Source organism: Saccopteryx bilineata, chromosome 6 (assembly GCF_036850765.1).
Source record: "Saccopteryx bilineata isolate mSacBil1 chromosome 6, mSacBil1_pri_phased_curated, whole genome shotgun sequence".
Classification (NCBI taxonomy): Eukaryota; Metazoa; Chordata; class Mammalia; order Chiroptera; family Emballonuridae; genus Saccopteryx; species Saccopteryx bilineata.
In genome coordinates, this window is record NC_089495.1 from 198,106,789 (window position 1) to 198,120,939 (window position 14,151).

The window sequence follows — 14,151 nt, forward strand, 5'->3', positions numbered from 1 at the left end:
GCCTGCTCCACAAACATTGCCTGCTCCAGGCTTCTAATTCAGCCCCTACACCCCGCCTGTCCTTGTACATTTTCTGCACTCGCCCTCACTTCCTGGGGAGGGAGCTGCCCTTGCTGACCTGAGCACCAGACCACATCCCACAACAAGTTAAGTCCCAGCCCCAGAGCCCACTTTGGCCTGGAGCCCTGGGTAACAAAGAGCCAGACACTAAGTTTCCGTTAGGTTGTAGGAATTTATTTTAAATAACCTACAGTTGATTAAAAGGGAATTCATGATAAAAATAGAAGATACTTGAGGAAAGATGTGGGAAATGGACTTTGCACACACACTAAACTAACAATGCCTCTAAAACTAATGATTATAGCAAAAAATGTTTTCACATTAAAATTCTGCTTTTTATGTTTTTTTCCATTTTTTACACAATTACAAAAGAAAAAAAATAAAAGCCCTAAATCTTGATTATTTTTCTTTTTTTGGACCAAATACTCATTTTCCTTTAGGCTTACTGACCTGTGGAACTTTTTATACAATAACATCTTTCAAGTGAAAGACTGGGGTTTAAAATGAAAAAAAGATGGCTACCTGACAGGGTACAGAAAATGCTCAGAACAAAGGATGATGGGAAAATGGTTTCAGTCACTGATTATTTTATTATCCATAGACTCACTCACCCCTCATCCCTCCCCAACCCCATCTACACGATCTTTAAGATCAAGAAAAAGGTTTAAATATTTTAAAATAATTAAAAAGAAATAAAAATTCACATTTAAAAAGGAACACTCAAGTCAGGAAATATTTTCCCATCATGCTTTTCTGTGAACAGGTGTCTGAACCAAAACACTGCCAATGTCACAACTGCTTCAAGTTTAATGAAAATTGATTCCCATGACAATAGATATTGACAGCTCTAACAGGTGCGCTGGGTTTTTGTTCTACTTAATTTTAAATTCCTGAAATGGGGGAAAGGGGAGGGAGTTTAGGAATTCATTTCTATTAAAATATAGAAGTTATTGCAAAACCCTAACTGTAAAAACGCACCAATATAATCGGACTTCGTATACAGTAGCTAAGAGAACCCAAATGCATCAGTGAGACAGCGAATTTGCCTGGTGGAACTCGGACAAATTCCCGGCCACTTGCCCTCTTGAAAATAAAAACAAAAAACAAATCATACAGCTAGAATTTTGATATCTGAAATATTTTTAAATAAGTTGTCCATAGGACAACTGGCTCAGCTCTCCCTTATATCATCTTCAGGTTTATCTTTTCTCAAAGATGTTGGTTTGTTAAGACGCCGCCTCGCCCCCTCAGATGAGGGCGCGAGGCTCACAGTTCGTCCATCTTCCCCAAACCCCGCTGTTCCTCTGCCCAGAATGCTGCTCCTCCAGACTGGCTAGAACTCATAGTCCTCGTCTGCCATGTCAATGGCCCAGGCAAACTTCTCCCGCTGGGTTTTGTTGTAAATTTTCTCAATGGGGACCCCCCACTTCTTACACCTGCAAATAAGGGAGAAAAGGGGGTATTAGTGCCTTGGGGAGCAATGCCCAGACCCGGGGCTAGGACTGGATCATGCTGCCTTCTTAACATCCCCCTGGTGAGAACGAGAATCCAGGTGCCCACCTTGTTTAACCCTGACAGTGGCCTCTACAGTGGGGCTACTGCACATGCACAAAGAAAAAGGTCCAGATGAGACTAGGGCAGAATGGTTATACTCTCTTGCACCTAGAAAGCACAAAGCTGAAACCCGAGCCCAAGCAGTCTGGCCGAGTGCACAGTGCCTTTCACGCTTAACTAACCCTGTAGAACCAGACAGGGCCCAAAGAACAGGGTGGAACCCTAGGGCCCACAGGACCAGGTATCACGGGATGATTCCTCCAGCTAGGCCCAGGGCTCAGCAACTCAAGGTAAACTAATAAGCATCTTCAAAAATGCTACTTTTGGCCCTGGCCGGTTGGCTCAGTGGTGGAGTGTTGGCCTGGCGTGCAGAAGTCCCGGGTTCGATTCCCGGCCAGGGCACACAGGAGAGGCGCCCATCTGCTTCTCCACCCCTCCCCCTCTCCTTCCTCTCTGTCTGTCTCTTCCCCTCCCGCAGCCGAGGCTCCACTGGAGCAAGGATGGCCCAGGCGCTGGGGATGGCTCCTTGGCCTCCGCCCCAGGAACTAGAGTGGCTCTGGTCGTGACAGAGCGACACCCCGGAGGGGCAGAGCATCGCCCCCTGATGGGCGTGCTGGGTGGATCCTGGTCGGGTGCATGTGGGAGTCTGTCTGACTGTCTCTCCCCGTTTCCAGCTTCAGAGAAATACAAAAAAAAAAGAAAAGAAAAAAGAAAAAAAATGCTACTTTTGGATGTTATGACTGTGTGTGCTGCAGGGAGGGAGCAGACAATAGAAAATTTCCCCTTGTTCTGTTCTTCTTCCTTCACTTGTAAAAATTTTTGCTGAAACATTTTGTTAAAGTGAGGGCTTTTTTATATTTTTCCTTCACTACGGGTGAAGAGTTTCTATTCTTGTCCTAAAGTTCCGTAAGTGAGAGGGACTGCACCTGCCTTTTTAACAGACACAAACCCAATCAAAGGCAGTGTAATAGGACCGACCGCTGAGGAACATCCAGAATGTCCCAGAGCCTGCACATGAGAACTCTGGCCGAGGCTCACCAGACTGAGGGTGCCCCGTGTGCACTGTCCCCTTCTCTAGCCCACAGCGAAGGGCTCAGCGCTTACCAAGCCACTGAGATCCTCGGGTCCAGGTAATTCAGTTTGGAGGTGCCCAAAGCAATCTGTTTATTCTCCTCTCGGTCTGTGGCCTGAACCTCGAGCTTCATCAACTGCTCCTCCAGTCTCTGCACAGCCTTCTTCTTTGACTCGACCACCCTGGGAGAATGGACGGCATCAAGAACCAGGCCTGGCGTCTGGACATGCACACTGCAGCCCACCCTACCATTTAGGGGGCAGTGGAGCAGAAAAGTCCTAGTACAGAGATTTCTCAAAGTAGCAGCAACCCACCAGCAGCTGGAGCCCAGTGCCCCTGGCTAGAATGACACACGCTTTGCTCCCAACCAGCCCCTAGCTCTGCACACCACTAGGCACATACTTCTTGGTCTTTGTGTCCTTCATGACCTTAGCATCAGCTTTAGCACTTTTCAGGTCTCTCCGGGCATCTGCAAGCTGATCCTTCTTGGCATCAATCTGGGTAGGGAAGAACATCAGTCAGTTTTAGGAATAAAAGAAGCCCAGAGAGAAGAAAAGAACGGCTACATCAAAGATGAAACCTGGACGTGTTTCCACCAGGCAGGCAGGCTGGCTCTCCTGGTGCTTGGCAGGCAAACACACCAGGGGCTCATGAGAGCAGAGTGGGTGCACAGTGACTGCTGAACTCACTGCCATGTGGCCCACCAAGGAAAGAGCACTCTGCAGGCAGCCATCCAAGGCCCACTGACCAGAGGCTCAGGGAAAGGAACCCGCCGAGACTGGACGGGTGCTGATCTTGGAGAGAGCACTTTGGCCTTAGATGCCTAAGAGGGCAACAGGTGAGAGCCGTTTATCGCATGGGACCTGTGCCAGGCTGCAGCCTTCATCCCAAGAACACTGCACAAGACACTCTCTCTGAGGCCAAGACTAGACAAGGTCCCCGGCCTCCTGAGCTGGCTCATGCTCAGCCTCTACCAGCAGTCCAGGAAGGAGACCAGCTTCTCAAGAAAAGAGGATGCGTGGAGAAATGGTGATTAAAAGGTCAGCTAGTCTGTTCCAAGCGGACACGTGGCATGGCCTGCCTTTGGCATTCTGTTTTCAAAATGAGAGGAGCTGAAATAGGAAGGAAATTCAAGTAGTTTTCCTCAAAAAACTGAGATTTGAAATATTTTTAGCTGTGAAGCTCTTTTTCCAAATCAATCTCATGGAGTCCCAGCCTGGAAAAAAACCAGGGGAATGCCATCCTTTCTTGCTTGACAGAGCCCTCCAAGCACCGCTGGAGAACCGCAGTTCTCTGGGTGCCCACCTGCGGATGGCAGCGGGCAACACCACGGAACTAGGGCCACACCTGTGAGCCCACGCCGCTGGGCACGGGAACCAGGCCTGCTCGCCTTGCTAACCTGTGTGGTCAAGGGAACCTCTGCGGGTGCATTCATGCCTGACTGACATGCATGAGTCCAACTGGGCTGTTGCTCTCAGCCTAGAATTGTCTGTTAGATATACACACACAGCCCCTGACTGGAGACAGAGGCTGCTATTGTGAGACAATATTAAATGCATTTTACTAGAATGGCTTACTTCCAACATTTGTTGTCCAAAGGCAAGCTGGAGGAACTGATTCTATACACAAAAGCATCACAGACACCACTAGCACGATTCTTCTTAGGCTAGAAATGCAACACACCACAATCTTTTAACCATTTCTGCAAATGCTAAATTGGCAGGCTATGTCAAGTTGTCTCAAAGCATCAAAGACGCCATTGATTCCCTTGGCAAACAGGGGCGTGTGTTTGCTTTGTGGGCACACAGGAGAGGGTTCCTGGGCTTGGAGGGCTCATCTGGCGGGCAGCTGGGGCTGTCCAAACAGTGGTTCCAGAGTGAGGTCAACAAAAGACCTCCTCATGCTCTAGGGAGGGGTCTCTGAATTAGGCAAACACCACCTGAATATTCATGCTTTTATTTCTGGCTCAGAACAAATGAGGAGAGTGAATGGTACGAAGTGACCGCCATTTAACAGAGTGGAAGCAGCAAATGGGAGCTGCTAGAAAGGGTCGTCTAGGGTCTAGGGTTCTTTGCCTCACGTCCAGGATGTGAGTGTCCTATGGACATACATTCACTCGCTGTGGATGAGTGCACCCCGCGGAAAGCCAGAGGGCACTGGACGCTGTATCTCTGACCCAGATGTACTAGTCCTGGGTATTTATCTTGAAGCTGTTTCAACATGGAGCTGAAAATGTCTGTGTGGTCTCACTTTATAGCAGTTTTTAAACCCCAGCTGTCCAAGTACAGAATTCTGTGAACATGGATGAAAAAGAACATCCATAATAATAACCTCTAGCTGAAATTCATCATTTCTCCTTCAATTATGTGGGCAACAAACAAGTGGTAACTGTAGCATCAATACCAGGAGTAGAGAGTACAGATATTTTCATATCAATATTGCAGAAATCTTAGAAGTATCATTTATATTCATTACTACCTTCCCAGGTAACTGGCTTCCTTTGTAACCCTACATGTCCGTTTTGCGCATTCTCGCTGTGGGTTAGTACATTAGAATGGGCTAGTTCTGTAGGCACCACTCACACAAAAACGCTCACCGTCAAAGTCTCCTTTAGTGTCCTGTGGCTTAAGCGCAGTACCAGGCAGAGCAGGAGGGAGGACAGGTACAGGGAAGAGGAACAGCATCTGTGTGTTTGCATGTCAGTCTCTCCCTAGTGTTCAAAGATGTTCGATGAAAAGCTACACAAAATATGACTCATGTGGAATGTGTAAAAATGAAAATAGCTGTGCTGGAACTGGGTGATGAGATAGAAGTGTCTCATCTCAATCTGAAACAACTATTTTGGAAAGAGCTGTATTTCTGGGCTGTGGAGGAACTGTGAAGATTATGAACATTATCCTTGTGTATAGTAAGAACAACAATTAGCAATGCTTCAAAGAGGGCACAGGCGACTTAGCTTTTCTTTTTTCTTTGCGAGAGAGAGTGACAGGAAGGGAGAGAGGGGGAGGGAGAGCAGAAGCTTCAACTCGTAGTTGTGTCACTTCTGTTATTCGATGACTGCTTTCTCCTATGTTCCTTGATGGGGGCTCCAGCTGAGCCAGTGACCCCACACTCAAGCTAGTGAGCTTGTGCTCAACTCAGCGACCAAGGGGTTTTGAACCTGGGACCTCAGCATCCCAGGTCGATGCTCTATCCACTGCATCACTACCTGTTAAAAATGGGAAGTGGCCAATGCAGAACTTCTATCCACAGACTGAACACCTGAAAAATGAGTACCTGATACTCAGTAACTTGATCAGTGCTAACTATTACATAGTTCCCTCTGTTTACTTTAGCCTGGCCCTTTCTTTCGGAACAGACCCAGAACTGCCTTCTGATGTCCCAGCTTGGAAGGCTGGGTTATAAAGGCCTCTCGTTTCCAGATTATCAGCCCACAGCAGACACAGCTCTCTTCTTTTTGCTACCCCACCATCCAGACCCAAGATACCTTTGATTGCAAGTTCATCATGGACTTCTCAAACGTTTTTGGTGGTGCCCTCTGATGGTTGCAGAGAATCGCGACTGCTCGGTTGGCACGGTTATAAGACAGGATCTTCGCAGGGATGTTCTCATCCGCTGTCAAGAAAAGAAACGTGATAGTCAGAAAGAGTTTGCACACGAGAATGCCCAGGGTGCCTTCCCCAGAGCTCCATCCTCATGATGTTATGGCCCTCGTGTCACTCAGATGATCAAGTCATTTCCCCCAAGCCACAAGGTCAAATCTGAGGGTCAACACACGCACCTGCTACTGCAGGGCCCGCCTCCCCAACCTCCCCACCACCCAGTGTAACTGGAAGAAAACAAGGAGCTGGGACAGAGAAAGCCCACAGAGAGGATAAAGGGACCAAAGTGTTACATTTTAAAACCCCAAGGGACTTTTTAAAGAGAACAAGTGTTACTGAAGAAATGTTCTTACTTGTGTCATTCTATCCTACTCTAGAACATTGACCTACCCCCCCATCTTTGGCTTTCCTGGCCCGTGTTCTAAAGCCAGGGACCTACATGTGGAGGACAGTGCGGACACAGCAGTGACTGGGCTCCAGGAAGAAAGCGGGCAGATCTTCGCTGGGACCCTCTCTGCAGCTGGTTTTTAGGAGAACACTATCTCCTCTTCAGGGGAGAAATGACAGAAACCTCAAGGAAAGGATTTGCTCTGGTATTTTTAGTAACCATGACAACCTTACTCCAATTTAACAGAACGTTACAGCGCTATGTCTTCTCTGTGTGAGCTTAAATAACACACATATAAAACAGAAAAGGCAGGCATTTTCAAAGCAGACAGAAAGCCCCTACCAGTACTCCATAAACTGAACGTAGAAGCTGGGGAGGAACGGGGAGACAGCACTGGTCTTATGCTCAGGCACGCTAAGCCTTAGCTCTCCCAGAGGGGTGGGGAGGCGTTCGGGCACAGTGCTGAGGAGGGTGGAGCAGGTGCAGGCCCTGCAGAGCAAAGACAGAGGTCCTCACGAGCAGGGCGAGGCCTGCTCAGCCAGTGGTACTCACGGGCTGTGAGCTCCTTCAGCTGCTGCTGTAGCGTGATGGAGGCGTTGTACGTCCGGAACACCTTGGCTGTCAAGCCCTCCATGAGGTCCTGAAGATGCTTATTTAAAATAGCAGTCTGGATGAGATAAAGCAACAAAGAGGGTGTCAAGATGGAGGTGCCAGTCACACACCCCTGGCCCTCTGGAGCCCCAGGACCCCGGAGCCAGTGCGGTCATAACCCTGCCACGCGCAGTGCTCCACCAGGGGCAGCGAGGGAAGGGAGTTCCAGAACACGGCCTGCAGGGTACCTCCCACAGAAGGCCCATAAAGCCATTTTGTCCTTCCCTGCTAACCCTCCCTGACAAGATCTCAAGGCCAGGCCTTGGGTCTGGCAGAGGCGGCTGGCACCCAGACAAGGGAAGTCTCCACAGGAGTCAGGAGGATGAAAGGCAGGTCTGTCCACTCCCACACCCCCGTCTTGGGGCTCTGGCCCTGGACACTGCGTGCCCTGCGGGAGGGAGAGCCCACGGGAGCCACAGGACGGTCCCTCCCAGGCCAACCTCCCCTCCGGGGGCTGGCCGGGCGCTGGCGGGCCCTCCCCCCCACGGGCTCTGTCCACTCACATTGAGTCTATCAAAGAGATCGTCCTCGGGCTGTTTGTTCTCCATAAACAGTTGTAAGTTCTTAAACACCTAAAAGAAACAAGCAACACCTAATTATTATTATTTTTAAAAACTTTAGTTTGGAAACAACCACAATTTTTTTAAAAAGCCCCACAAAGCACAAGGAACAGTGTCCTCTACCCAAACCACCCATGTTAACGTTTTACGGCCACCACTTGTGCAGGACCCCATTCTGTCTGCTCACTCGCGACGTGTGTGCATGTGCTGATTGTGTTCTGAACCACGTGGGGGTGCTTCCACAGGACAGAGCTATTCCTTTAGCGCACACAGACTTACACTGCTACCTACTTTTATCTCGTCTACTGTCCACATTCCAGTTTGGCCAGCTGACCTGATGACGTCCTCCACCCCCTGGGGTGGAGTCCAAGCTACGCTCAGGCATTACATGTAACTGTCAGGTCTCTTTAGCTTGTTCATCTGGAGCATTTCCATAGCCAGCAAAGCGCATGTCCTGATTCGACATCAGACTGACGGGCTGGGTTACTGGGGTCCTGCACTCTGTAGCTCTCTGGTTCAAGCCCAATAATTTGGGGGGACCATTGAGCTGCAATACCCTCTTCAGCTACTGGCTTAGAGATCTGAGGACCAAAGGGCTACCTTTTCACTCAATCAGGAGCTGGGGACCAGTTGAGCAAAGCTACAAATGACAACGTGCAACATGACCAGGGGATATGAAAATGTGGTTAAATCATCAGAACAACATTGTGGGTTGAATCTTATATTGAGTTTGTTGTGAGGGCTACCCTCTCCAGCACACTCTGACTACTGCTATGGCAGATGGCCTCTTCCCCAGAGGGCAGCACCAGAACTGGGGTGAGGGCCGGGACTAACAGGAGGTACACAGACAACCAATATCTCGCCTCTCTGTCAAGTCATTGTTTTAAACCGTGCCCAGCAAGGCACAGAGCACGCAAAACACACTCAACAAACACCTGTTGAATGAGTGAATGAAATAAAAAAAAATGAATGAATGAATGAAATAAAAAAAAAAAAAAAAAAAGCAGGCCACATTAACTTACTCGTTTCTCAACAGGAACTTTGTTATAGTATCTGATGGAGTCCTTCCCTAGGAAGTCAAACTCGACCACGTATTCCTGGCCGTCCAACTCTGGGTGCAGGTTGATGTGCTCCACACGCAGTGAGCAGCAGCCCACGGTGTCCGCCGTTTCTCCTTCCTCCTTCTCATTGCCTGCTCTCAGAGCAAGCTGTCCCGGGACAGGGGGACAGAGAGAGAAAAGAAAGGAAGATGAGCATGAATGAAGAGATGAGAATCTCACAGATCTCTAGGAAACCAAAATCAGAAGCCTGCCATTCTCTTTGGGGACAGAGCCTCAGTCTGCAAAGCCTGGATATTCCGGATTCTGCACTGCTGCCTCTTCCCTACAGAATAATGTATGAAGAGTCATGGGGACATTACACTTCCCTAGAAATCCAAGCCTCTTTATTTTGTTGTCTCAAATGGAAATGGAGGACAAGAAGAATATTTTTTTTAGGCAGCAACTGAGAAAGTGTTTCTAGTCTTGGCAATCAGACTCAAAGAGCTAGTCTCTTACTTTTCTTCATTTTTGAGACAATTTTCTGCTCAAATATAAGCAAGTGCAAAACTGGTAGAAAATACTGAAATCTTTTTCTTTCAAAGTATCCCGAGGAACTGATCTCCATCCAGAGCACTGCCTGTCACACTGTAGCTGTGAAACAGTAGCAGACTGTTCAACCAATTTTAAAGGTTATAATCTTTTTTTTATTTTATCTTTTTTAATTCTTTTTTTTAAAGCATTTTAATCTTATTTATTTATTTTGTGACAAAGACAGAGTCAGAGAGAGGGACAGACAGGAAGGGAGAGAGATGAGAAGCATCAATTCTTCATTGCAGCACCTTAGTTGTTCATTGATTACTTTCTCATATGTGCCTTGACGGGGGGGGGGGGGGCGCTACAGCAGACTGAGTAACCCCTTGCTCAAGGCAGCGACCTTGGGTCCAAGCTGGCGAGCTTTGCTCAAACCAGATGAGCCTGCGCTCAAGCTGGCGACCTCGGGGTCTCGAACCTGGGTCCTCTGCATCCCAGTTGGATGCTCTGCCCACTGCACCACCGCCCACTGCCCAGTCAGGCTATAATCTTTTTTTTAACAAGAAACAGAAAAATATCAGAATTCACTGCTCATTGGAAGGCTGAAACATTGTTTTATGCAACTTTTGTTTGTAACACAAACATATTTCTGTGTTGGGTTGTGATGTCAAATTATTTTGGGGGGCTCTCAGAAAGGGTCTGAGAGTGGCCCAGTATTTCCGGCACGTTCAGATCCATGCCAACCCTCCCGGGGGCAGACTGGGTTCCGACAGCAGCAGGCGCTGAACGACCCTCTCGCACTTCTACCGTCCCTGCTGGACCAGAGACTGAGTGAGCAGGGCATGCGGTCCGGGGCTGTCCCCACTGCTGCAGCACTCAGCACGGGGCCAGAGGAGCACCCGCTCCCTACATCTGTGTTACGCTGGACACAACCGACGATGTGACAGGAAGACACGCTCACCTTGTCGATGAAGTACAGGGCTACAGCTCTCTGCCGGACCTTCATCTCTTTGGACTTCCAGTCCTCTCGATACTGGTTCCGGATCTTGTCTACACACTTCTTTAGCCGCCGAGCAGTCTCATATTTCTGCCAGTCCTTCTCACCCTGCAGAGACACAACCCCAAAGGTGAACTGCTGAGGGATGGCAGAGTAAAGGGGGACTTCAATACCCAAGTTCACGGCTCTGAACCAAGGAGAAGGAACCTGAGCTTGAGCACGTGAAAACGGAGTGCTGAACCCACAAGACCCCTGCTGTCAGGTCCACTGGCCCCTGTCCTGTCACGGAAGAAGCCTCTGGCCTCCATTCTGTACAATGTGCATGTTCTTGGGAAAAGCCAACCTATCAAAGCTGACTTCTGTCAGCACATGGGTATAAACATCCCCATCACAGCTTTCCTGCTGAACCTGCGACCCAACAGCAGTGTTCTGCTACAACTGAGTTTCATTCAATTCGAGACCACCATTTACAGTTTGATGGAAGGAACTGTCAAGGAAGTGAACCAAAGATTACAACGTGAAATTACAGAAGAACACAATGATTTCCAGGAACAGCCGTAATTGCTCACCCTTTCCTAACTTCTGAGTTTAAAAGCAGTCTTGATTAGACTGAGGGAAGTCTTTCCTTTTAAAACATTAGAGCTTTTTATGAAAGGTTTAAAATTGAATTCTAAAGCCAACGAAAGGTTTTTAGAAGGGTGTGAAAAGACAGAATGTAAGCCACAATGATGGAAGGTTTCTGCTAGCAGGGACTAGCAGTATCAAGTGAGGAAGGTAAGAAAGGAAAAACCCGAGAAATATCAGGAGCTGGGGAGTACTACAAGGCCTGAAACAGATCCTGTGACAGACTTTAAGAACTGAAGGATCACTGCTCTCAGTCCCCCCAACCCTACAAGAGAAGAGAGAGGGCGTGATTCTATCCATGTACACCTGATTGCCGCCTACAACACAGATCCAGGTCCTTGAGGCCTAAGAACTGTGGTTAAGGTAACTGCCCTTCTGCGCACACAGGCATGTGGGTATGTGTGATAAGAAATGTCTTCTACTCCTAACAGACGCTCCAAAATAGTGGCTTCACTGGGCATACTAAGGAGTGTCAGCACCCTCCCACACCTGTATGCAGACTAGCTAGCCGTACAGACTTGTCTGGTTATAAAATGAGGTTCGGTAACGACATGTTGTTGTGGGTGGGTGATTTAGTGGTTTGATGATATAGAAGAAACATCTAAGTTCTATTTCCTGACAATGGGAAGCTGAAAATTTCTCACTCATTTTTCTAAGTACATTTTGACATTTCAGAGTGAATAAGAAAAGGTGTGATACAAGCTGTCCCTGTGTACGAGTCAGTAGTACGTGTCCGTGACTTCCCACTTACATAAGATCAGACATGGAAGGCTCATCTTCAACAGTGGTCTCCAGCTCAGGAGCAGGCTCTCTCCCTCTACTCTGAAGCCCGACTGACTCCTTAAAGTGCTGCTGAATTTATTTCCTCAGTCTCTTAGTCATGCCTTTGAAACAAGACTTAGAAAACCCAACAAAAAATTCATTCATGGAGGACACCACAGCCCAGCTTTTCTTCCTATGGTGCTGGTCTCCTGACCCAGGATTCTCTCAAGTAAGGACACAGAGATCGGGCTGCGGGCAGGAGCCACCTTGTCTCGGTCTGGCAGAGAAGGGCAGGCCTCCAGGAAGTAAGTTTATCCTTGCTGCCTTCAGTTTCCCTGAACAGAATCAGAGTAAAATGCACTGGAACAAGTTTTCTCAGAACACTTTGAGAAAATAAAATACCTATTTTGGTCTTTATCAAAACCATCCCAGTAAAACAAGATGTCCACTATAGAGGGGCTGCCTTTAACCTCTTGGCCCCTTCCCCTACTCAGTCAACCCTCTGTAACGGACAAGAATCTGACTGGATTGGTTACACACAAGTCAGTAAACTCATGCTTTGACCATCCATAGCAAGGGCAGTGCTCCAGGCAAGGGAGTCCGACACAGGGACTGCGGTGGGCTGAAGATTCCTCTAGGGCTGGGGCAGGGGCATTAAGTGCAGAGCACAGCACAGGACAAGGCAGTGACACATGGACAGACACCACCTCTCAGTCTAACGGGGTCACAAACAGAAGAGGAAAACGCCTAGGAAAACCACTGAAACAATGAGTACGTGAAGGTAGGTGGAGACACATCTTAAAGAACCTGACAGAGTTTTGAATTAATATATTTAGTATTTTTGAAGAAAAAGATATAACAGTCACTAAAAGGGACAATATATTATAAAACAACATAAATGAAATAAAATCAGGAAGATGGGAAGTAAAAATAATCAGGAATCCTGAAAACAAAAAATGATGAATAAATTACTGAAGGGATAAACTTGAGCTTCGACATTCATCTAGTAGGATTCTGAAAGAAGCAAATGGAAGGAAGGGCGTAGGTGGAAGAAGGAGTGGTTAAGAATTTTCTAGAATAAATATAAATTAGTCCTCAGATTGAACGTTTAACCTAAGTATCTACAAAAATATATCTATGCTTAGATGCAGCAGAGTGAAGGTGTGATCACCAATAATAAAGATGCAGGCTTTGTTTGAGAAGACAGGAGGATGAAAATAAGCTTTCAGGTAAACAAAGGAACAGCATGCTACCTATGATCCTCACTGAAGAAACGGTAGTAGGTATATTAAAAAAAAAGTACACCCAGAAGGAGAGTACTGGATATAGAAATTATTAATCAAATATTTTGAGTGTTGACTAAAGAGAAGGTTGGAGTTTTATGGATCCTTGCAGGTTCTCTTTTAAATCAAAAGTAGATTTTTGTTTTAATTTTATTTAGAAAATTAAATTTAATGGGGTAGCATTCAATAAGAGTACACAGGTTTCGGGTAAACGTTTCTATAGCATTTGAACTGTTCATTATGTTGTACACCCATCACCCAAAGTCCAAAAGTAGAACTTAAGCAAAAGAAATACAGCTGATAAGCCTGATCAGGCAGTATTACAGTGGATACAGTGTCAGACTGGGACGCAGAGGACCCAGGTTCGAAACCCCGAGGTCTCCAGATTGAGCGTGGGATCATAGACATGACCCCATGGTCGCTGGCTTAAAGCCCAAGGTTGCTGGCTTGAGCCCAAGGTCACTGGCTTGATCAAGGGGTCACTTGCTCTGCTGTAGCACCCCCACCCCATCAAGGCACATATGAAAAATCAATCAACAAACAACTAAGATGCCACAACGAAGAGTTGATGCTTCTCATTTTTCTCTCTTTCTGTCTGTCTATTCCTATCTGTCCCTCTCTCTGATTCTGTGTCTGTCACCAAAAAAAAAAAAAAAAAAAAAAAAAAAGGAAAGAGAGAGAGAGAGAGAGAAAGAGAAAGAAAAAGGAAAGAAAGAAATACGAGTGGTAAGAATTAGAAATAAAGAGTTAAGACTGTCTTTATTTCTAGGTAACTTATTTACCTGTATGGAAACTCAAAAAGATACACTTTTAGAATAAGATGTCAAGTGGAGTACCTGACATCTTATATTGGTCTTGTTGCTGATATAAGACTAATATTCAAAAGTCAACAGTATCACCATTCCAGTAAAACCCAACAGCAATGAAATAGAAAAAAAATTTATCATTCAAAAGCACTAAAAACTTCAAGTTCTCTAAAAATAAAGTTTTTTAAAAATGTGTAAAACCTCTGTGGAGAAAATTATAA

At 46.8% G+C, this 14,151-nt stretch overlaps 1 protein-coding gene across 2 annotated transcripts in view; it reads right to left on the reverse strand.

Moving 5' to 3' along the window:
• Nucleotides 1-212: 212 nt before the first annotated feature.
• The window catches only part of TOP1 (DNA topoisomerase I), an 83,443-nt gene continuing 69,504 nt past the window's right edge, over nt 213-14,151 (reverse strand). For both annotated transcript variants that reach the window (XM_066234928.1, XM_066234929.1), the window contains 8 exons: nt 10,420-10,563; nt 8,910-9,095; nt 7,831-7,899; nt 7,229-7,343; nt 6,174-6,301; nt 3,089-3,183; nt 2,719-2,868; nt 213-1,496 (listed from right to left, as the gene is read on the reverse strand). In XM_066234928.1, the coding sequence (XP_066091025.1) occupies nt 1,394-1,496; nt 2,719-2,868; nt 3,089-3,183; nt 6,174-6,301; nt 7,229-7,343; nt 7,831-7,899; nt 8,910-9,095; nt 10,420-10,563 (990 nt within the window). In that variant the 3' untranslated portion in view covers nt 213-1,393. The remainder of the gene's footprint in view (nt 1,497-2,718; nt 2,869-3,088; nt 3,184-6,173; nt 6,302-7,228; nt 7,344-7,830; nt 7,900-8,909; nt 9,096-10,419; nt 10,564-14,151) is intronic.